This window comes from Acromyrmex echinatior, chromosome 8 (assembly GCF_024713525.1).
Source record: "Acromyrmex echinatior isolate Ae372 chromosome 8, ASM2471352v2, whole genome shotgun sequence".
Classification (NCBI taxonomy): domain Eukaryota; kingdom Metazoa; phylum Arthropoda; class Insecta; order Hymenoptera; family Formicidae; genus Acromyrmex; species Acromyrmex echinatior.
In genome coordinates, this window is record NC_141859.1 from 2603426 (window position 1) to 2627276 (window position 23851).

At 32.5% G+C, this 23851-nt stretch overlaps 6 protein-coding genes and 1 pseudogene across 7 annotated transcripts; 4 read left to right on the forward strand and 3 right to left on the reverse strand.

The window, feature by feature from the left end:
- Positions 1 to 18: 18 nt before the first annotated feature.
- AspRS-m (aspartyl-tRNA synthetase, mitochondrial) lies at positions 19 to 3474 on the reverse strand. The gene is made up of 11 exons (XM_011062995.2): positions 3336 to 3474; positions 2756 to 2964; positions 2402 to 2659; positions 1956 to 2324; positions 1667 to 1843; positions 1401 to 1580; positions 1212 to 1316; positions 927 to 1148; positions 636 to 839; positions 388 to 571; positions 19 to 318 (listed from the first exon to the last, which is right to left on the reverse strand). Exons 2-11 carry the CDS (start codon positions 2849 to 2851, stop codon positions 158 to 160), a joined length of 1956 nt encoding a protein of 651 aa, XP_011061297.2. The 5' UTR covers positions 2852 to 2964; positions 3336 to 3474; the 3' UTR covers positions 19 to 157.
- Positions 3465 to 7339, forward strand: LOC105150123 (mitochondrial ribosome-associated GTPase 2). Its single transcript, XM_087408661.1, has 9 exons — positions 3465 to 3606; positions 4074 to 4259; positions 4359 to 5251; positions 5328 to 5549; positions 5610 to 5729; positions 6033 to 6371; positions 6543 to 6681; positions 6776 to 7008; positions 7149 to 7339. Exons 4-9 carry the CDS (start codon positions 5328 to 5330, stop codon positions 7305 to 7307), a joined length of 1212 nt encoding a protein of 403 aa, XP_087264787.1. The 5' UTR covers positions 3465 to 3606; positions 4074 to 4259; positions 4359 to 5251; the 3' UTR covers positions 7308 to 7339.
- On the reverse strand, positions 7120 to 13468 carry AlaRS (alanine--tRNA ligase, cytoplasmic). Its single transcript, XM_087408639.1, has 15 exons — positions 13329 to 13468; positions 12823 to 13104; positions 12061 to 12249; positions 11845 to 11990; positions 11462 to 11653; positions 11101 to 11391; positions 10743 to 10852; positions 10388 to 10662; positions 9897 to 10220; positions 9563 to 9821; positions 9242 to 9494; positions 8806 to 9070; positions 8452 to 8736; positions 8213 to 8390; positions 7120 to 7994 (listed from the first exon to the last, which is right to left on the reverse strand). Exons 2-15 carry the CDS (start codon positions 13075 to 13077, stop codon positions 7366 to 7368), a joined length of 3651 nt encoding a protein of 1216 aa, XP_087264765.1. The 5' UTR covers positions 13078 to 13104; positions 13329 to 13468; the 3' UTR covers positions 7120 to 7365.
- Positions 13469 to 13684: 216 nt separating this feature from the next.
- On the forward strand, positions 13685 to 14951 carry mRpS25 (mitochondrial ribosomal protein S25). Its single transcript, XM_011062988.2, has 3 exons — positions 13685 to 13821; positions 13908 to 14014; positions 14670 to 14951. Exons 1-3 carry the CDS (start codon positions 13685 to 13687, stop codon positions 14939 to 14941), a joined length of 516 nt encoding a protein of 171 aa, XP_011061290.1. The 3' UTR covers positions 14942 to 14951.
- A 1-nt stretch (position 14952) lies between these two features.
- LOC105150126 (putative RNA-binding protein 18) lies at positions 14953 to 17414 on the reverse strand. The gene is made up of 5 exons (XM_087408668.1): positions 16971 to 17414; positions 16531 to 16631; positions 16008 to 16218; positions 15779 to 15855; positions 14953 to 15687 (listed from the first exon to the last, which is right to left on the reverse strand). Exons 1-5 carry the CDS (start codon positions 16974 to 16976, stop codon positions 15471 to 15473), a joined length of 612 nt encoding a protein of 203 aa, XP_087264794.1. The 5' UTR covers positions 16977 to 17414; the 3' UTR covers positions 14953 to 15470.
- Positions 17186 to 17819, forward strand: LOC105150125 (voltage-dependent anion-selective channel pseudogene; annotated as a pseudogene).
- Positions 17820 to 18272: 453 nt separating this feature from the next.
- On the forward strand, positions 18273 to 23543 carry Strump (WASH complex subunit strump). 2 transcript variants are annotated; one of them, XM_087408640.1, is made up of 17 exons: positions 18273 to 18508; positions 18737 to 18839; positions 18952 to 19143; positions 19251 to 19465; positions 19582 to 19948; positions 20017 to 20304; positions 20380 to 20605; positions 20703 to 20938; positions 21010 to 21261; positions 21335 to 21517; positions 21590 to 21706; positions 21803 to 21975; positions 22054 to 22316; positions 22407 to 22590; positions 22653 to 22876; positions 23012 to 23165; positions 23257 to 23543. In XM_087408640.1, the coding sequence occupies exons 1-17, from the start codon at positions 18378 to 18380 to the stop codon at positions 23408 to 23410; spliced, it is 3462 nt and encodes a 1153-aa protein (XP_087264766.1). In that variant the 5' UTR covers positions 18273 to 18377; the 3' UTR covers positions 23411 to 23543. The 2 variants fall into 2 exon arrangements, with proteins under 2 accessions (XP_087264766.1, XP_011061299.1); XM_011062997.2 differs by having other exon boundaries at positions 20029 to 20304.
- Positions 23544 to 23851: the final 308 nt, after the last annotated feature.

Sequence of the window (23851 nt, forward strand, 5' to 3'; positions counted from 1 at the left end):
AAAAAATGTTACAGATAATAACGCCCCAAAACTGCCAGTTTATTTTGTAAATAATTTTATATCTTTTATATAACTTGCAAGGAATTGTCTTTTCATATTATACATGAGCGAAATGTACAATGTCAATTCTATTTTATAGCTATTAAAGAAAAGAATTTTATTTATCTACCGTTTGTATGTGGTACAAAATCTTCAACTCGTCTGAAATAATGTCTGGCGCTCCGGACATTAAATCTCGTCCTTCCATTGTTTTCGGGAAAGCTATAACGTTCTTTATACTTTTTTCATTACAAAGTACACAGACGAAACGATCCAGTCCTTGAACAAGAAATAATGTTTTCTTATTTTCATTCACAGATATAAATTTATCATGTGAAAATGTAATACCTATAGCTATTCCACCATGAGGTGGAGCTCCGTAGGTCAATGCCTCGAGCATGTGCGACAATTTTGTTTCGTCTATGTTTAACATTCCCAATATTTGCCTCTGTAAATTCGCATCGTGGATTCGAATGGAACCTCCCGCTATTTCTGATCCATTCATCACTAAATCGTAATGTAAACCTCTCACCTATAGAAAAAAAGATATGTAAAAAATATGACAAGATTAATTAATTGGCTTGAGTCTTATTGACCTTTAAAGGATCGGTTGTAAGATATTTCATGTCCTCTGGATGAGGTTGCGTAAATGGATGATGCGACGATTCCAATGTTTCTTCGAATGTGAATAACGGAAAGTCCGTGATCCATACAAGTTCAGCCTCGGACGAACGTATTTGTTCACCTTTGGCTTCTAATATATTTGTAAATTCGGTACGTAGCTTTCCTAAGAGTTTCAACTAAAATATACAATAATTATAATTACAAGTGGAGAGAAAAAATTATTATTAAAGGAGAAAAAAAAGAATCTTAGACTTTATACTCACTGCATCCATTCGATATCCAATTGCCAGCAATACTGCATCCCCTTCCTGTAGCTTGCAGTACTGTGATACGTCTTTCGCTATAATTCCTGATTTCAGTTTTAGCTTATCTAACTGTGTCTTCCATGAATTACTTTCATTTTTTAATTGAACTAGCTTTGTAGTACCAAAATAATCGTTACGAATCTTAGAAAGTTCATCTCTGATAGATTTTGTTAAGTACTTCTACAATATAAAAATTCATTAACATTGGAACACAAATCAAAATAAGTAAAAATAAACACCTACCGATTTCTTTGAAAAAACTAAAGCGTACACTTTTTGTTTATCATCTTCCAACTTCATAGTCTCCTTTAATACTGGAAGATCAAACATATGTGTGAGGTCTTTTATCTGGAAAGCAATTTGTATTGAAACTATTCCGTGTTTATTCCGTGAGATAAAAAAAGAAAAGATTATATACATTAGTTTTCTTACTTGATATGATATTCTTAAGTCTGGTTTGTCAGTACCATACAACTCCATTGCGTCTTTATAAGTTATAAGCTTAAAAGGCACTTTTATAGAACCCAATTCTTCTGGCCATGAATACATTAATAAGTTTTCGATTAAATTCATCACTCCGTCCCGGTCAACAAACGACATTTCAATGTCTAGCTATAATATAACTGATATAACACTGATATAATTGTGTAGCTGATAATAAAATATATTACTTATATAGAAACGCAATATATAATTACCTGTGTAAACTCTGGCTGTCTATCATGCCTAACAGTCTCATCTCGATAACATCGAGCGATTTGAAAGTATCTATCGAGGCCACCTATCATGAGAAGCTGCTTGAATTGTTGAGGACTCTGTACTAATGAGTAGAAGATACCTGGTTGTCTCGTGGGCACTACAAATTCTTGTGCACCCTGAACATAAAAAATTAATGTGTTTTGGTTATTTAATTTTGATATTGCATAATAAATCAATTTTATATATTTAACACAGTTTTATAGTAAACTAGATATTAACAAGGCATACCCCTGGTGTACTTTTAAATAATGTTGGCGTCTCAATGTCCACAAAACTGCATTCATGAATCAAGAATTCTCTCATTCTCATTATGAGGGAGGAACGCATTCTTAAATTCTTTTGCAATTCAGGGTATCTCAGTGACAGATATCTGTATTTCATTTGCTGACTCTCTTTGGCTTTACTGTACTCTCTAATGAACACCGGGGGATTCTGCGATGCTGCATTTAGAACCTTCAGAGACTCAACATATATCTCTATGTCGCCTGTTTTCATTTTTTTATTTTGTTTATCTTCAGGTCTTGGTACAACTTTGCCTATTATGCTCAAGACACTTTCAAAAGACAAATTCTGTATAATTTTTATCAAATCTTTTCTCTGAAATCATTAGAAACTTTTCAATGTTTTATGTGACAGTTACCAAATATCAATATATAATGACTGTATCTACATACATCTTCAGGTATAAGTAACTGCGTTGATCCATAAGAATCTCGTAATGTTATAAATTTCCTCATTCTCTGGAATTCCAGCCAACCACTTAATCTTACTTCCTCTCCAACATTCTTCAATGTCAGCTCACCACATGTGTGTGTCCTCTGGACATATCTATTGACTGGTGACACCGGTTCCTTCGTCAATGGCACTGACTTGTTAATAACTAAATTGTGTACACAAGCCATTGAAATAGCAGATCGATCCTTTAATAGAAACTAAAACAAAATATACATTAAATTTCAAGTAAATATAGATTGCTTCAGGTTACGATACGTAACAAAAATTATTATGTAAAATATTTAGAAACTTACATTTACTTTAGGTAAATTACTTATCAATGGCCATATGTGATATCTTGTCACGATGACATTTGTGCGGCTAAACACAATTCTACTGCCGGCAAACATTTTATATTGTTGTATTACCGAAGTTTCTTCTTAAAAATTGTTCAACCTTTTAATGTATTTTGTTTCACATGCAGTCATTCACAAAATCATTATTGTTCTTGTATTCTTCTCACCTATTGTTTACAAATTTTTAGAAATCTGCTATATTTTTATATAACAAATATATAAAATAATTATTATATAGGTGATTATTCAGTTTAGTCTCTTGGAATCAATGACGAAATTAGACTCATTAGATGCGTTTTTGCACAAATCTGACTGAAAAAAGCATCTACCTTGCAAATCGAAATATTATATAAATATAATTATTTTAAATATCAGACAATATATAATAATTATCTTCTAACAATTATATATTATAAGATAACATTATATTTTGGACACGTGCATTGACTGATCATCTGGTTCTGCTAAAATCTGACGAAATCTTTATACTATCAAAACATCTCTTTGTGTTAGATATTCGAAAGATCTCGTTACATACCGATTACAAGTTTTTCACTTCAATTATTCGTGCGAATAATCTCGAGTAGCATTATTTGTAAATTCACGCACATATTATTGAACACTGCGTTATTTACAACATGACATCAATGGACATTTTTTTCTCTCATTGCTGAATCTGGCTATGATCGTTCACGTGCAACTGTAGTGGCGAACTTATGTTGACATTTTTTTTACGAATAAGTACGACGCAAAAATACATTTGGATCGGTTATGTATTTTAACGTGAGATGATAATATTAAAATAGAAGGTTAGTCAAACTTGCTGAATTCTAATTGCGAAGTTACGAAAAATTACGTGGCTCCCTAATCTAATTTTCTTAACCTATAAATGTTGATACTTAACCTATTCTTAATGAATTTTTGATAAAATATACAACTGATGTAAATCTACAGTGAATGTAAAAAATATTCATACAGGAGATTTTTATAAAAAAAAAGCTTTATTTGTAAATTAATTAACAATTTATTAACAATAACATTGTCCTAATGTAAACAAAAGGATTTGCAAAACTGTGTTTATAATCTTAAAAGCTATAATAAATTTCTTTGTATGAATACTTTTTATGCGTTCAAGTAATGCAACTTTTCATTTTCGTTTTGTAAAAATAAAATTTTTTTAAAGATATTTCCCTTATATGAATTTTTGCACTCACTGTATCTGAAAAGAAAAGCATTCATCTGATATACCGCTTGAATACAATCCGATTGCTTTCAGTAACAAGGATGGCGATGTCAATTTTTAATAAAAATGATTCTGTACTACTAGTAGGAGAAGGCAACTTCTCATTCTCTGCAGCATTGTCGCGACAAAATTTGAACATAGAACTTATTGCTACATGCTACGAATCTGGTACCAATCAAGAAGCTGCAGAAAGAAATGTAGATTATCTTCGAAGCAATGGTCAGTAAATTAAAGTAGAGATAAATATTATCCACAATGTCGACGATCGAATTAGTTAATCATAGTTATAAAGAAAGAAACCTATGCTTTTCTTTTCAGGCATCTGTATATTATTTGATGTGGATGCTACAAAGTTAGAGGAATATTCCTCATTAAAATCACGACGGTTCGACAAAATTATATTTAACTTTCCCCATGCTGGTGGTAAAATGAGAATAGAAAGAAATAGGGACTTACTGAAAGACTTTTTTGTGTCGTCCGAAAGAATGATAAAAGAAAACGGTCAAATATTAGTAACACTATGCAATGGTCAAGGTGGAACACCTATGGATGAACCTAGAAGACGTTGGGACGATTCCTGGAAAATTGTAGAAATGGCTGCACATGGAAATTTTATATTAACAAGAATAGAACCGTTTTTGTGGCAATCTTTTCGGGATTATATTGTAACAGGTTATCGCAGTTTAGATAAGCAATTTCACACGGCGGGCTCATTAACACATTTTTTCACGAAAGGCAAACTACCTATGATGCATAATATCGCACCTAGTAATAAGATACACACTTTTAAATACACTGTGGATAATATTACATGGAAAGATATGATAAAAAATATTCAAGATAAATTAGATATTAAATGTATTCATCCATGTAGTTATACATTTGATTTAACTTTGTCTACTGATCGAAATTTTAATACAGCTGATTTTTATCAGTCGCTGTATAATTATGCAGGATCTATTATTGACAATGTAGATTTGATTAATTGTTATCACTCTCCTGTTGATGAAAAGATAAAAAGAACATATAGGATAAATTACAAATCAAATTATATGCCGTTATATAGGAGAAGAGTTATAAAATTACATCAAAATGTAATCGCAAATTTTGTAGAAGATAAATTTAAAGTCACCGTCTCAAGATGAACACATAACTAGAATTATTTTGTGTATTCTGTTAAGAAATAAATAAGGATTTTATTAAAATATACGGTACATATATTGATTTATCTCATTATTGATATGTAAAATGCGTGAGGTTCATCATATCTTTTGCCATCCCTTTCAGATGCATTGTTTTCGTCATTTGAGTATTGTCACATGTGGCATAATTCAAAGACAAAGCTGTGAAATCGTATTGAAAAAGAACAGAATCAGGAGCGAAGTTTCAAGTGGGCTTAGAGCGTTATCTGCTACTGCATGCATTCATAAACAGGAATCCATAGCTTTACGCAGTACAAAACCCAAATCGAAGAATGATACCCTGCAATATTTTGTCGATATAAGATCGGTAAGAACATTATTTCGCGAGACATTATCAGTTCCTAATCGTATAATCATTTTTCGTTAGGTGAAAACAATCGGGGGAAACGGTGGCGATGGGCAGATATCATTCTTACGATTGTGGATCAATGATCGAGCTGGTCCGGATGGTGGTGACGGTGGGCACGGTGGTCATGTAATATTTGAAGTAAGATTATTAAAGCAAATCACGTGAGAAGTAAAACATAAAATTTGTACGATTATTACTAGATGCTTTCCAGCATCCAAGAAACACAGATCACCCAATGAATCATTACATTCTTGTTTGTCAATGTCAAATAAAGATGAAATGATCCACTGTATTATACAGGTCGACTTGTGTTGTTAAATGGAAAGCATCCATTGTGTCATTTGTGTCTCTTACTGAAAAACATCCATTTATGTTACATGTATGTGTAACATATTAACACTAGTTTGTATAGAATACAAAATGTATAGTTTTATTATGCAGACGACATCAAATGTAAAGGATCTTAGGCATATAGATTCAGTGATCAGAGCTAAAGATGGAGAAAAAGGTTACAGCAAGGATTGTTTCGGTAAAAATGCAGAACACAATGTGGTAAAAGTGCCCATTGGCACAATCGTGCGCGATGTAGAGGGTAAAATATTAGCTGACTTGAGCAAAGAAGGAATGATGTTTATTGCCGCGAGAGGTGGTGCCGGCGGTCATGGAAATGCCTTTTTCAAGTCGGACACTCAACAAACGCCTGAAATATGCGAATACGGCGCAATCGGGGAAAACTTGCAATACGTGTTGGAAATAAGGAGTATGGCCCATATTGGATTGGTGAATATTCTTTCAGTTATCGCTAAATTGATTTTATTATTAGCATTTAAAAACATTATGTCTCATTAATATCCAAAAATATATATTTACTATAAATACTTTAGAAATTTTTATTATATAAAACATTTAAGAATGAAATTTATATTTGTGTCATGTTTATCAAATTGTTAGATTGGTTTGCCAAATGCTGGTAAAAGTACACTTTTAAGAGCGATATCCAGAGCTAGGCCAAAAATAGCGGCCTATCCCTTTACTACTTTAAAACCTCATATAGGCATAATTCAGTACGATGATTATGAACAAGTTGCAGGTAATTTTTATAATAATATTTTATAATATTTGTATCGTATAGAAATAGCGCGAATTTTCTTGCGCATTTAATCTACTTTCGTAATTTGTTTTAGTTGCTGACATGCCCGGTCTCATAGAAGATTCACATAAAAATAGAGGGCTTGGCATAACTTTCCTCAAGCATGTGGAACGTTGCGCCGTTTTAGTATTTATTTTAGATGTAACACAGAATGAACCGTGGGAAGTTCTGCAAACTTTAAAGTACGAAATTAGTCAGTTTAATGAGAGACTGAATGACAGGCCCCACATTATTGTAGCAAATAAAATTGATTTGCCAGATGCTGAAGTGAGCGACTAAAATTTTAAATTCTTTGAATTCATTAGTTTCATTACTATTTCAATATATTTATGTATTATTAATTTAAGTATCAATGGTAATTAAAAAAGATGAAGTTGATAATTTTTATAATGTAATTTGTATTTCAGGTTAATTTACAGTTACTCAGAGAACATATAGATTTACCAATAATTCCTATCTCTGCCAAAATAGGAACTAACGTTTCCACTTTATTGAAAGAGATTAGAATATTGTACGATAATCTTAAAGTTACTACATCAGAAAAAGATACTGAACTTTCGATGTAACTTTTACGTAATAAATCCGATATAAAAAAAGATTACTCTTATCGCAATGGTATTAACATCACATAGATTCCGTACAAAATGAAAAATTCTTTACCACACATTTTACTTGCGGCTGATTCAGGATCGTCGAAAACCATCTAGTTATATTCGAATATTGTCCTCTGTAATGTGGATCAAATACATATTCGTATAAAGGCAGCAATGCGGTAAAAAGGGATATATCCGCAAGAGTGATCCTTTCGCCTATCAAGTACGTCCTTGTATGCATTACGTCATCTAATTTTCTTAGAGCACAAAGAAGATCCGCTTTCGAAATTTTTATATTTATTTTCGTATCTTCTGATACGGAACCAAGTGAAGGGAGTACCCAGCCACAAACCATTGGTAAGATGTGATTTTGTACATAACTCATCCATTGCAGAACTTGACTGCATGCAAATAAATCGTCATCACGCCGTAGCTGCGAATTTGATAAAAAGAATGCAATGGCATTGCTGTCGTGTAACGTAACATTTGCTGTTTCTAAAATTATATCACTAGAACGTATTCTATTATCAATTTGTTTAATAATCAAACATTTGCCGCTATACTGTGCGATTATTTGTGCTAAATAGCATTTAATATTTCCAATGTTCCCATAAAGTACTAATTTTAATGAAGATCCCGTGTTAAGTAATCGAAAAGTTTCTGAAATTTTATGAGTATTATTAGTAGTAATCTTGTCTGAAAGCAGACATAATTGCTGATAAATTAATCTAAATATACACAAATTAGTAAATCAATAATCTACTAAATTATATCTAGCAAACTCATAAACTGTTACACTTCGTTTCCAAGTTTTCAACTGAGCTAGCATAATGCTACAGTAAAATTATAGTATCAAACAGTAATGTTTCTATACTTACTTGTAATTCCAAGTTTTTGATCGGCAAACTCATTGGCTTTGCTTACTATTTCATTCAAACATACAATGTTTGAACCAGAAGCTTGTGCAGATTCGGATTTTCCACCTCCTTTGCCTTGCATCAAAGACGTGATTGCCTGGATCCATTCATTTGCCTTCAATCCTTTGGATACTGCAGACTGTGAATGAGTTCGTTCTATTAGTATGACTATTTTTACTTATACTTTACTTTTATCTTACTTTAGGAACAGAACTGAGAGCGAATATCTTCTTGACATCATGATCTATGCTTATAAGCAAGGCACTAGTTTCTGGCGATATAGCCCTGATTTTCTTTAATGCCTGATCTAGAGCTTTCGTATTACTGTAGGCTTCCAGCACCTCGACTAAAACTTGACATCCAACTTTAGACTCTATTATAGATTGAGCAGTCTGTACAACTGTAGTAGCAACAGTTGCCTTCGCTGCCCGTTCCTTATCGTCGAGAGATTTTTTTAAGTTTTTCAACGTATTGCGCATGTGATCCTGTTATAATAAAATAATTATTACTGTATCACCTCTCTGAAATTATTATATTTTATTAAATATAATTGCCTTCCAATATGCAGGAATAAGGGCATGAGATATCTCCTCTGTTAATTCTACTATCTCTCTCACATATTCCTTAGAGTTCGTTTCAGACTTATCATCTTCAATCGATGCTTGAAATTGAGATAACTGTCGTTGTAATAGCATCCCTGTTCTTAAGGCTTTTGCTGCTTCCGGCCCAGTAAGCGCTACTATGCGTCTGATACCTTTAGCGATAGCGTCTTCACTGACTATTGTAAAATTACCTATGTGGCTAGTGTAATGCAAATGCCTATAGAACAAATCGTTCGTAAATTTAAAGAAACAAGCATGGTAAGGAATGATTTGTTTTTTTTTTAAATGAACTTCTTATTTATCTTTTTCTCTCAAATGTATAGAGAAAAAAAAGGAATGGTGCAAGAAGTGCAAAAAACAAACCTAAAATGCTTTAAATAATACTTACGTTCCCCCGCAAAATTCTACGCTAGTTTCAAGAGCAGCTGTACTCAAGGGATCCTTTTCTAAGTTTTCAACCGGTATGCCTACACTAACAACACGTACCGGATCAGGATACGTCTCCTCGAACATTGCACGCAAACCCTGAATAGTTTTTGCTATGGCTAAGTTACTTTCTTTAGCATAAATTTTCTCGTTTTCTGTTATCACGTTATTGGCTAACTGTTCCGTATCTTGCAACTGACCTCCCGTCATTGGTCCTGTTGAGAAAATTTGACAGTAATAGTTAATTCATGCGATCTAACTTCATTTTAATTCGAGACTGTACCTTTGTTCGTAAAGTCAAATCGGAGTCTATCAGGTGCAACTAATGATCCTTTTTGATCGGCTTTTGTTCCCAAGACCTTCCTAAGTGCATAATTCAAAACATGCGTGGCACTGTGATTAGCCATCACAAACCGTCTACGTTCTGTATCTACATTCGTATGAACTTTATCTCCTTTTCTTAACGTGCCTTCGCCCACAGTACCAATGTGTAAAACATAACCAGCTCTGATTTGAACGTTCTTTATACGAATCTCTGTAGTCTTTTAAAGCAATACGCTATAAACAATCTTATTTTTCGTTGCACAAAATTAAAATGAAAATTAAATTTTATATACCTCATCATCGACTTTCACTAAAAATCCTTCATCATATATTTGTCCTCCTTGTTCTGCGTAAAAATTCGTTCTGTCCAATAAAATTCCAACTTCTTCGCCGGAAGATACTTCATCGACAAAAGTCTTAGCGCGTCTTAGTGCGATTACAGTACCAGTACATGGTGCAAATTCATACTCTTTATATTTAATCTCTGTCGTTACTTTATAATCATATTTAGGAGAATCGTCCGTAGGTTTAACGCCTTGCTTTTGCAGTTCAGTGATAGCATGGACATCGAAATTAATTTGATCGTCTACACCACCAGCTTTATTTTGAGAAATTAACTGTACAATTGAAAAAATATTTATGAAGAATATTAAAGTAAAAAAAGTATTTTAACATTAAATTAACTTATATACTAGTATATGTATATATATATATAATATAATACAGATTAATTATTATATATTGATATACACACACACACACACACACACACACACACACATACCTGTGCTTGTTTCTTAGATTCTTCGTAGCCTGCTATATCAATCTTCAATCCTTTCTCTTCAGTCATTAACTGAGTGAGATCTATCGGGAAGCCATAAGTGTCATATAAACGCCACGCGACATCACCTGGCACAGTGTCAGCTGATTCTAACTTTGCTATCGTTCTATTCAGTAAATTGCGACCCCGTGATAGAGTTTTCAGAAATTGACTCTCTTCCTCATTGATGATCTCGATAATACTTTGTGGATCTTTCCTTACTTCTGGAAAAACATCACCTGTAACAGCAAAAGAACTGCTTTTAGAAGAGTAAAAAAATATAAAAACTTCTTTTATTAAACAATATGAAGATATTTACCGAGAAGATCGACTACTACGTTTACGAGAGATCCAAAGAAGCCTTGCTTAGCATTTAATTTCTCGGTTGCATAGCGTACGGCGCGTCGTAAAATTCTCCTTAGCACATATCTATATCAAAATAAAGAGAATTACATTTAGATAAATAAATTTAATTATATTAAAAAACGCAAAGAAGACAAGATATAAAAACTACATTCGGAAAACACAATAATTGAAAAAATGCTTATTGCTATTAATATATTTTTCTAGATTTATTATGGATCTAAAGGTTTCCAATTACAGGCAACAATTATTGAGCACTTATTCAATAGTAGTGCTTTCCGAACATAGCCAAAGTTTAAATATTAAACACTTACCCTCTGCCAGTATTATCAGGCACTCCTCCATCTGCTAGAGCAATTGTGAGAGTTCGAGCATGATCAGCCAGAACTCTGTATGCCATATCGATTCCATTAACATCGTCGGCTCCTACTTTACCTTGATAAGGAGGAGCACCTGTACCTTCCTCAATTGCAGCAAACAAAGGCATAAATACATCAGTATCATAATTGGCACGTTTATTTTGAATGACCGACACCAATCGTTCTAAACCTAAGCCGCAGTCTATATGCTTTTTTGGTAACGATTTAAGACTACCATTTAACTCTCTGGAAACATAATTAACACAATTAAGATTGTGAAACTTTGGATCGCGAGTTATAGTCTAGTTTTAAATACCTGTTGTATTGAATAAACACAAGATTCCAAATTTCTAATACATCGGGATCGTCCATATTTACAAGATGAGCTGCTTCTCTACCACCGATACGATCATAATGCAATTCACTGCACGGTCCGCAGGGTCCAGTTTCGCCCATTTCCCAAAAATTGTCTTTCATGTTGCCTGGTAGAACATGCGAGGCAGGTACTCTGAAGATTCATATTTTACAATTTTTATAGTAAACATTAAAATATGACCAAAAATATATCAATAAACAGAATGAGATAATTAAGGAAATAAGATTATACATATAACATAAAATTGAAAATAATATTTATATCGATAAAATTTTACCAATATAAACTGTTCAGAATAATTGTATTCTAAAATGATTATGTACCCAAGAGAAAGCCAGAGATTCTTGCACTCATCATCTGGCGCCAATCCGCTTTTCTCATCTCCACCAAAATATGTGACGTACAATCTATCAGCTGGTAGTTTCAACACGTCTGTTAAAAATTCCCAAGCCCAAGCGCATATCTCATTCTACAAAAAAATTAAATCTTAAAGTTAGAAATTTGAAAAATGATCAATGATTCTAGGAACAATTAATTACCTTGAAATAATCGCCAAAGGACCAATTTCCCATCATTTCAAAAAACGTATGATGATAAACATCTTTACCAACATCATCCAGATCATTATGTTTACCACCAGCTCGGATGCACTTTTGGCTATTGACAACTCGTACCCATTTCGCCATATCGCTGTTGGGATCGACCGTTCCTAAGAATATCGGCTTAAACTGAAATACATTTAAAATAAAATTAGAAATAGTGTTGTGATAGAGAAGAATAAATCAAATAATGGTTACATAAATCTCCATGGTTGTTGATGCGTAAATAATATATTTGTAAGACAATAAAATATAATTCACAAACAATTGAAATGTAAACTTTTTGCAGCCTCCAGCTTAGTCGAAAAATCATATTTCCTGTTTTATTTAAACAAAATAAACATTATTTGGCCTAAAAAAATTTATCTATTTCTAAAAATGACCTTTTAACAATAATTCTAAAAAAAGCATGTTATTGCTTTTAAGGTTTTTCACAAGTATTTTCTTCAAAGAAGTTACATAGTTACATAGTTTGCGAGTTATCTCTGTGTCTTAATACATTTAAAGGCTAACATTGTAGTTTACTTCACCAGGACAAGAAGCATAGGTTATCTCTCGTCTTGAAGAAGAAAACTGCAATGAAAACATTGGAATTCAATGATATATTAAGACACAAAAATAAACTTAGCGTAGCTTGTTTGAAGTCCATAAAAGAAATAATGAATTCAATGTTAGAAGAATATAAGAATTATCAAGACATACTTGATTCATCCCAGCGTTCGTAAAGAGCAAGGTTGGATCATCGTGGGGTATTGTCGAGCTCGAGTGCACATATTCGTGCCCCTTGCTCTTGAAGAAGTCAATATATGCCTGCCGTATTTGCTTTGCGTTCATGTTGTTACTATGATCCGTGTTTGATGCACTGGACATTATGCCAGAGGCACTATTGAGTGATGAACCATCATTGTCTTGATTGTTGGCAGTCTGTTGTAATTGCATCTCGATAATTCTAGGCATTAAATCCTTTATGCTACTCAGTGTATCCTAGAATTGCGAATTACAGTAATATGTTGTAATAAGTGTTAAACACTTTGCAACATAATTCACCATATGGTTTCAGGTTGCATCAAAAATATAAGTAAGCTATGAAATATTGAAATAATCAAAACAAAATGCAACTCTCTTTATGTAATTACATTATGCGATCTCTGCGATTCAGATTTACATAAACAGTGAGAAAGAAAACGATAAATCTTTACAAGACTTGCCTCTGTTGCTCTGTCATGTACAGGTAGACTGTTCTCTGTCCTTTTATTGTCGGAGTCCTACATGCAGCCACAGTATACATATACTATGATGCGGCATACACATGTAAGTAAAGAGAAAGAATCAAAAAAGAAATGGTAGAGAGGAAAAGAAATCCAGATTGTGTGTGCACATATATGTATTCGAACCAGTTCGACTTTCGAGAGTTTCGAGCCGGTAAGCGAAAAAAGGAAATTAATTTGTTGTCGATCGATAATCGCGCGAGTTAAAGTAGTCGGGTAAATATTAAACAGAGATAGTAAACAGAGAGTAGTAAACAGAGATTGAAAGCAGACAGAATTAGACAAAAATCGACAGGATGCCGTTTATGATAGGTAAGGAGCCTATGCGGCGAACAGTGAAATACCTAATGGCTGGCAAATTGGTTTTAAAGGATAAGATACAAATAATGTCCATCAATTATAATACATATGGCAGTCGTCACCGAGGTACAAGGTAAAGGTTATTTGCTTAATACTTAAAGCTTATTTGCAGTTTGTATTTTAATGAGTTTGTATTTTTCTGATTATTTTTTTTTACAGAGACTTCGTGTTTTGGCATTTACCGCAACTACAATACAAAAATCCAAATGTGCAAATAGTTACCTTTAGAAACATAACCCCGTCGCCATTCATAAAATGCTACTACGGTAAAATTGCGATTTAATTATAATTTCAACAAATAAGATTTATTTAATGTTAGAATTAGGTGGTAGAATCTAGTGAACAGTATGTCAACATTTTTTATCAGTAAATTTGAGCAAAATATTGTGGCAAATTGACATTACTTGATGAAAAGTTTTCTCAGAATTTTAATTTTAGAATGTAAATTTCAAAATGTTTCATTTTTGAATAATTTTACAATTTTTAGGACATTCTTCTAGAATTTTTTGTGTTTCAGAATTTACATATATAAAAACATTTTAATCAGACTTTCTTCATATTTCTAAAAAGTATTTCAATTCGTATAGAAATTCTGAGAAAAATTTTATTTATGTATTTTATGTTTGTATTTTTTGCCAGTGGAGTCCATAAATATAATTTGATAGCAAATTGTAGCAATTAATAGAAGCTAGGCAAAGTCTGTCATAACTATTTGAGTAATTACAATTGATTACAAAAATTAAATATTACAAATTGATAAATTCTATTTAATTTTTACAATCCATTTATTATTAGATTATATAATATAGATTCTATAGCAGAGTTTGTTATATTTCTGCTGACATTTTGCTAATTTGTAGCAGATATTTTGCAGAATTTTTTTCAATTTGCAAAATTACAAAAGATTTATATATTTTACAGCAAATGGTGAGACGATGTTGATAGATATAGACAGCAAATCAAAGGACGATATACTTGATCATCTCTTGAAAGTAGTAGGAAAATCACTGGATGTATTGAAAGAGGAAGCTATAGTTCAAGAAAAGAAGACTAATCCAGCAAATTTCGGAGTTGGTTGTGATAGGAGTTGTATATGTCATATCCCAGGACAAGTGCCATGTCCTGGGATAGTACCATTGCCAGATCACATGCGTGGAAAGAAAATAATAGAACGATTACAGAATAAAAATTAAACAAATTGGAGTTGTTGAAAATTCTTGTTACACTTATATTATAATTGTATTACATGTACGTACATGTGTGGTCTATATCCAAAAATATGAACAATGGAAATAACTTGTACACTTTGTTCTTATTCGAAAGCATGTCATGTTTGCTATAAAATAGATTTCCATATATTACGAAAATACATGTACGTTGACGTACATATTGAGAGCGTTACATCGTGGACGATTTGAAACAGTCGTAGCTCTAATGTTTCTTGTATTTTTGGCGACAATGAGGAACATCGAGAAACATATTGGAACTTTTACAGGCAATAGAAACATAAATGTTGCTCTTATGTTCCTTTGATGGATACGTAGTTTCACAACACGAAAATACATATAAAATTTCTTTATACACACAAAAACGAAATATTTTTAATAAACAATATTAAATAAGTAGGCATTGCATCATAAATAATATAAATATCATCATAAAACTATTATGATAATGATGGTTGATAAATGGGATAAAAATGGTAGATGAAATGTACGTGAATTATCTTCTTGGCTTATGGCGACTGTATGGTTTGTTGTGATGGTAGCAGCTTCCACGGCTATGATAACGCGTAGAGGTGGACGGTTTTTGATTTTCTACTTTTTGATAGAGTTGTATAATTGGCGATCCTTCCAATGGTTTATTCAATTCGAACTCTTCTTCCGATTCTTTCATCAACTTGAGTTTTGCTTCAATCGCTTGAATTGCTGTTTCACGACTGTAGGAAAATTGCAAATTTCAATTAAAATATTGTTTATTCGATATTTGTTTATTCGATTCGTTTATTATTTGATAAAACAAAATTATACCTGATCTTTTTATCTTCTTTCTTTGCACCAGCTAAGGCAGGAATCTCAATCTTTGGTTTTGGTTTATCCATGTCCAACTAAACAATTATTGTTTGTAAGTTATTCAAAATTAATACTTATAATTATAAAATTAGTAATTCATAAAATATTGTATAATGCATATTAAAAATTGAAGTTTTAATTTAAGATTTGAATTTTAACAATATTATAACACATGAACATATTGTACCTCGGTGACACTATGCGCCCATCTAACGATAATATTCTTAGCTCCAACTTTCAAGTTATGTAAAGCATCTTTCGCCCTTATAGCATCTTGAATCGTTTTGTAAGTAACAAATGCATAGCCTCTTGGCTGACCAGCTTGAGGTCCCGATCGATGAAACAGCAGGTCGAACTTTTCGATTGTGCCGTATTTTTGGACAAGTTTCAGGAGTTGGTACCGGTTGACAAAAAGAGCATTAGTTTTTCTCTTCCAATTTTAATGTTCTAATGCAATGATGCACAACTTGTAGCCCTCATAATAAAAAATATAAAATCATTTATATATATATATATATATATATATATGCGAACGAAATAAACATTATAGGGCCCAAAAGATTTACCTATTTTTAAAAATAATTCTCTGAAAATAATTTTTAAAAATGATTGTGCATCACTGTTCTAATGCAAAACACCTCTCATATATCAAGTTTGCCAAGATGTTACAAAAATCTTTATAAAAGAAATATTATAATCATATAAATACTTACTCATTAATTCTTAAATCTAAATTGCCCACCCATAGGCGTCTGTCTTCAACTTGATTTGCTTTTATGGGTTCTAACGGCAAAGGAACTTTAGCACTTGACTGTAAACAGAGAACAAATTATATTACAATCAAATTTATCTATAAAAAAGTGTTCTAAATAGTTGAACCAAGATTAAAATTAAACTACATTGGTAGAAATAGGCATAGATCTGTTTTTTATAAACTTGATTCCATCAATGAAAGATTAATTTTGATCTAGTTCAACTTTTCAATTTTTTTTGTTCTAATGCCTGTTTCTACCAATTTAGTTTAATTTGAATCTCGGGTTAATTGATTCTTCATCTTTTTTTAGTTTTAAGAATTAAAAAAAGATGAAGAATAAATTGAACTGAGATTTAAGTTACATTAATAGAAACGGATACTAATATGAGCTCTTACCTCCATTCTAAATGTAGAAGAGACGTTGCCAAGTCGATTAAATTAACATTGAGAAATCTTGGTAACCAGCGAGTGTGGCATCAGTCTTCGGGAATCTTGAATTTATTTTACGAAACCTTACGAAAGACAAGCTTGATTCACGACGACATTCGCCGAAAAGGCTCGTCGAATCCGAGAAGCTTGCCGTCACATTCGATTATCAGGATACCGCAGGGATGAAGACGCGTGACAAATATTTCGCGATGATTCTTGCCAATAAGTTACTCAATGGTCTCACAGTTGGCTGTACCTTCTTCCCACAAATCAGTTCAAAAATTGGAAAACTGAAGACTACTTACAAACATGAAAATGTATCTGCAACTGTTGACTTTGATCTTAGTTTGTCTGCTTGATCTTTAATTTATGCCTCGGCCGTCGTGGGTTATTAAGGATGATTGGGTGATTATCAGGCATCCTTCGACTCACAGAGAAACAAACTCACAAGGAATAATTTTGCTCTTGGATTTGCTTCCGATTTTACCCTTCATAGCGTCGTGAGTTGAATAGCTCCATTTATATAAAATAAAACCAGATTTGGAAGGAGCAATCAATTTGACATACAATTCCACTAATAATGTAACACAATTTTGTATTGGCGCAAAGTATAATCTTGATAATGATGTTAGCCTTAGAACCAAAGTCTAAGAATTAGAATCCTGAATTCTAATCTTCAAGTAGGGTATCCCAGGTTTGGGATATCAACAGAAATTGCGAAATGGTATAACTTTGACACTTTCTACAAATATTAATGGGAAGAACTTTGGCTCTGGTGGCCACAAATATGGCGTTGCATTAGATCTTCAGGCTTAAATATGTATCTTATAAAGTAATGCTTATTACTTAAAGAAAAAGCAAAAAATTTATCCCATAATAAATATTCCTACAGAAGTGTATGACTCTGCCGTATAATTGTAAACTCAGGTATTGATTTGTATCCTTTCTCAGTCACGACACGCCGAGAGAGATCAAGCGAGATACGAGACGTTATCTTCTTTTTCTTCTTTAATAATACCTGCCTTCTTAGCAAAACTTCTTCGGAGATCAATACGATCAGATTTCTTCAATGCTCAAAGTGTCAAGGTCTCACTTTTTAAAATTTTAAAGCGAGACTCTATCGAGTGGAAATTAGTGAAAATTGTAGAATCGTACATATATACAAAAAGGCGTCCATATGTTAAAAATTCATTGCGCGTCCTCTCGACATATTGCGGCTGAAACAAGAAGTAGAACTAGTGGAAGATCAAACGAGCGACTGACGGTAAATGACGAATTCCAGCTGGAAGAGAAAGGGTGATCAGATGTCAAATACTTCTGTCAAAAGGCTGATGAGCAATTGTCCGTTTTGAGATGATCGTTAAAATCATCTGAATGAAAAAAATGAGCGACTTTTTAGCGGCCAATAATGTCTGTGGACAAAACTTGTTGCGACTGGTATCCCGTGGGAATGCTATCATAGCTGAATTAATGCGATTGAAGGATTATGTACCGCCAGTCTTTAGGTCAGTTTATTAAGAGAAAAAGGTGTCTTGTTAATTAATTAATAGGGTAAATATTTATGTTATATTACAGCTGATGTATTGCAAGGATGTTTTGATTTTAATTATAATATGTAAACTTTATTAAATGAATATAAATTTGTAAAAATTGTTATATAGATATAGAAACTTTAATATTATATATTATAATATTATATAAATATTGCATATTGATTATTACTGTTTTTGTAGCTTGGATTCGAAGCAACTGATACAGAAATATGGATCTATTATAATTGACTTTGTATATTTCAAGGCAGCCAGTGTTTATGAGCAAAAAATAGAAGATGATTCGGTAAATACTAAAATTTTTTTGCAATTTCAATGAGAGTGTATTATTGTTGGAAATAGGCAAACACAATCCAAATCTCATCACAATCTAAATTCCATCTACATTTTTTTTTTAGGTACTTCAAGAAACTGATGAAGAGCTCCGGAATAATTTTTCAGACATACTTACAAGATTTTATTTGGCTTTTGAGAGTATACACAAGTATGTCACAGACCTGAATTTTTACATTGATGAATTGGGAGATGGAGTTTACATACATCAGTCAGTGGATTCTATTATGTTCAATGAGGAGGGAAAACAATTAATGGTACATTTCTCTTTTTTTGTAAACATGTTTACGTCAATTTGTTTAACAGAGAAATCAATGTTGAGTATATAGATAAATTAATAGAAGACAATTAAATTTTTGTTTAGTGCGAAGCTGTATACTTATATGGTGTGATGCTGTTGCTGGTTGATTACCATTTTGAAGGACGAATACGTGAAAGATTACTTGTGTCCTATTACCGATACAATGCTCAACGGTCTTCCTCGACAAGAGTGGATGATGTCTGCATGTTGCTCCGTTCAACAGGATATGTGAGAACATTGTCCAAAAGACTAGCTAATTATCCCGAAGAATATTTCAAGTATGTAATATAATTGAAACATAAAAGAAAAGATAATGCAATTGATTTTAAAATACAACTAAAATCTTTAGAGAAACTATATATAAGAATATTAAAAAAATATATATTTTTTTTAGGAGAGTACCACTGCGAGATTTTTTGATAGATCTGGTTATTGGTCGATTGCGTTCAGATGAGATTTATAATCAGACTCTTGCTTTCCCGCATCCGGAGCATCGCAGCACTGCCGTGGCCACGCAAGCATCAATGTTAGTTATAATTTTGTCATTTAAATCAACTGTACTACATACACAAACTGCCATTATGAGGGAAATAGTAGATAGATTCTTTCCCGATAATTGGGTAATTAGTATTTATATGGGAACAGTAATCAGTCTATGTGATTGGTGGTCACCGTATAAAGCTGCACGAACAGCGTTGAATAATACACTTGAGAATTCTAATGTGAAAGGGATTGCCCAAAAATATGGAGTAAAAATGGATGTAAGTTTATAAGAATTCTTCATGAAGTCTCTTTAACTATAAAAAAAAAACTACAATTTTACATAAAGAAAATATTCCAGAAATTAACGCAAGAAACTGACGAGGTACAATTGGCAGGCACATTGGACGAAAATGCGACAGGTTCTTTAGTCAAATTAGTGAGAGAATGCAATGTTACATTGCATTGGATTCTTCTGCACACCGCTACGCCCACCATAACATTAGAGGATTCAAAACGTTTGCGTACTCTACGTCAGTTGGTCGTGATGGAAAGCAAATATTCCACAGTAAAATGTCTTCGTTTATTACTAAGCACTGCTCAAATTGAACAGGATGTTAAACAGATGTATAAAGATGTATGTTTAAGATCATTCTTTTTCATTGCGCTATTTATATTTGTTTGTGATTAATATAAATTTTTTTTACATTAGCTTTTGGTTGGAAAAGAAGCTAAATGGTTGAAGGACAAAGGGATATGCGTCGAACGTATAACTGATCTTGCACAAATTTTTGGTGGCGCCAAACCTCTAGATGGTATTGATAAAAACCAAAATCTTTATACATGGTTCATGGAAATAAGTAAACACATTGATTCATTAAAGCAAGAAGATGGACGAAAGATAGTGCAATTACTGCAAGCATTGGAACAAGTTCAAGGTAAAGAAATCAATTACATTATTTTTTTTCTATCTAAAATAAATTCATATAAACATTTGTATTATACTATAATATCTTATAATGTTTTTTTCCCCAGAATTTCATCAATTAGAAAATAATCTACACATTTCACAATATCTCGCTGATACACGCGAGACTCTACACAATATGTTGCGTACTGGCAGCATATCTGAAGACATCATGATAAATTTAAATATCGTAACCGATTGTTGCTACGCATGGAACATTATGGAATCTTTTATCGATGTAATGCAGGAGAGCATAAAGGGAAATCCGCCAACCGTTATCAAACTAAAAGCACTTTTCCTTAAAGTAAATACACAAGCAATTAAAATCATATGACGTACACACATTATATACTTTATACATTACATTATTTTTAGATGGCATCAGCATTGGAAACTCCATTGCTGAGGGTAAACCAAGCACGAAGTGCGGACTTGTCCTCCGTGTCTCAGTATTATAGCAGAGAACTGGAGGGATATGCAAGGCGTGTTTTGCAAATTATACCCGAAACTGTGTTCGGTTTATTGGCAGAGATAGTGCATCTTGAAACAAATTCATTTAAAGAGATCCCAACTAAATTACCTAAAGATAAACTTAAAGATTATGCACAACTGGCTGAAAGACTACAGGTACACTATTAGAAATAATTCTCATTGATATTGTGTTTATTTAAAAGAAAGCAACATTGTTATATTATTATAGATGGCAAAATATACATATGCTGTATCGGTTTTCACAAAGGGTGTTCTGTCATTAAGAAGTGTTTCTTTAGGAGTTTTGAGAGTTGATTCACATCGTCTCTTAGAAGATGGTATACGTCAGGAGCTCGTTAAGAAAGTTACTTTAGCTTTACAGAATGGCCTTAACTTTGATCAAAAGTCCAAGGTAAATTCCAATAAATGAGAAATTTTTTTCCTAAAATTATATACCTAATAATTGTTACAAATATTTTTTTAGATATCTCTTCTACAAAAACTGAATCATTTATCCTCAATTATGGACGGATACAGAAAATCTTTTCAATACATTCAAGATTATATTAACATAAACAGTTTGAAAATATGGCATGAAGAAGTGAGAGAATTATATGATTATATAATTTCTTATATAAGTTACACAAAAATGTTTTCGTATGCTCGTAAATTCTATTCTAAATATGCGCATCTTTAGATCACATATATTATAAACAATGCCGTCGAAGAAGAACGTAGAGGCTCTTCCTGGGTGCCAGGAAAATCATGGAGACAATTTCAAGAAGATAAGCACGCCTTTTCAACCGATAGTAGCTCTTTAACATTCATGGGTAGACTTGCCAGAGAGCTTATCCGTATTACTGATCCGCGGTATTACGTTATTTATATTTCGATTTCGCTCTTATAAAAAAATTGTACTACGTCTCTAACTGGCTTATGTTTTTTCAGAACCATCGTGTACATAGAACATTCTCTAGCATGGTATGACATTAAAACGCAGAATGAAGTCTTAAATTACAAGGTTTTCTCGGTGATATTAGAAACAATAGGCACGCCAGGATTATCGGGACTGGACAAGCTTATCTCCTTCTTCATTGTCATAGAACTAGAAGCTTTAGTTCACTATATAGAAAAGAGTATACGGAACAAAATATGGCTATCATTGTTAGAAGATTGTGAGACCACTTTAAATTCTTTAGATAGTGCTAAAAGTAAGAATTCGCATTAGAAAAATATATATATATAACGAAAATAAGGATAATTAACATATATTTATATAAAGTATCGCGTATGTGCCTTAGGTAACATTACGAAACTTCACAATTCTATAAACGCTAGCAGTAGCAAATTGTGGTCATCAGCGCTTGAGTGGGCGTTAAAAATAGGTCACTACCAATTATTGAGGAAAAAAATAGCATATGAACTAAACACTGCGTGCAAATTTGAAGCGAAGCATATGGAAGCAGCGCTTCGAACATTGAATACGTACGTAGAAATTAATTTACAATTTTGCGATTTCTTTTAATTCTTTTTTTATTCTTTTGTAGGGCCGTTTTATGCGAGATAGCGAAAAAAGATAATATCAATAATGAGACCGAGCCGGAGAAAAGCGAATTACTTCATGAACTTAGCGTGCGATTGGACTGGGTTGGCATCAGTGATCCACATAACAAAGTTTATATTAAACCACCAAAGATGGATAATATAGCTATTATTATTTTCCTATTTACAGTATCGCAGTTGAATAAATTATTCTACTGCAAAAATACAGGTATAATTTTATCGTAATATACACACATACACACACAATATATATATATATATATATATATATATATATATATATATATATGATTACATTTTATAATAAAATAAATAACGTTTACAAACATTTGACTTATTGTAGCAAGTCTGTTAAGTAAGAAATATCAAGATCCCGTTGACGCTGTGGTATTTGCTATAGGAATACAAACGATTCTTCGTCAATTTCACATTTCTGTGATGAATCGTTATGTAAAATATCTTTGCATGTACGTCCTATCGTTTGTCACTGTAGAGAGGTAAGCATAATTTTATAATCTTAATATTGTAGATATAACAATATAACATTGCTTGAAATAGATGTTACTAACGCGGGAGTGTTTTTTTCAGTATGAAAGCGGGAGGTGATGCAGAAACTGAAGGGGCTACTAATCTTCATTTTTTGGAGCTTTTTGTTAAATATTCTGGCATTCCACGTTCTCTTATTCTTAAAGAAATACCTGTCGTCGTTTTAGATCACTCTTTGGTCAAAATGACAAAATGACGCTGCGTCCGAAACTCATGAAATAATATTACATATTGTAAATGATATATACATTATTACATGCATATATATTCCTACATTATAAAAACATATATATATATATTTTGTGTAAATAAAAAGAAGATTAAAAGGATCGTGTTAATCAATTTACTTTTCGTAGAAATATATCTACCGCGTAGAATTCCTTGTAATTGAAAAGTTCGACCACTTAGGAAATTACAATTTATTTGCGCAATTTAATTACGCTTTCTTTTTTAATTTATCATCGGTCAGATCTAATGCTCGCAAAAAATCGCATGCAGCGAATAGTTTACGATGTGAATTAAGTAAAAGCGTGGGCGTGGCGCATCGTCAACACGAAAAGTGTCCTCAGGAGAAGGATCGTTGTATACTGCAGAGAAATTTCGTATACGCATTGGCGGCTAGACGACGCATAAACGG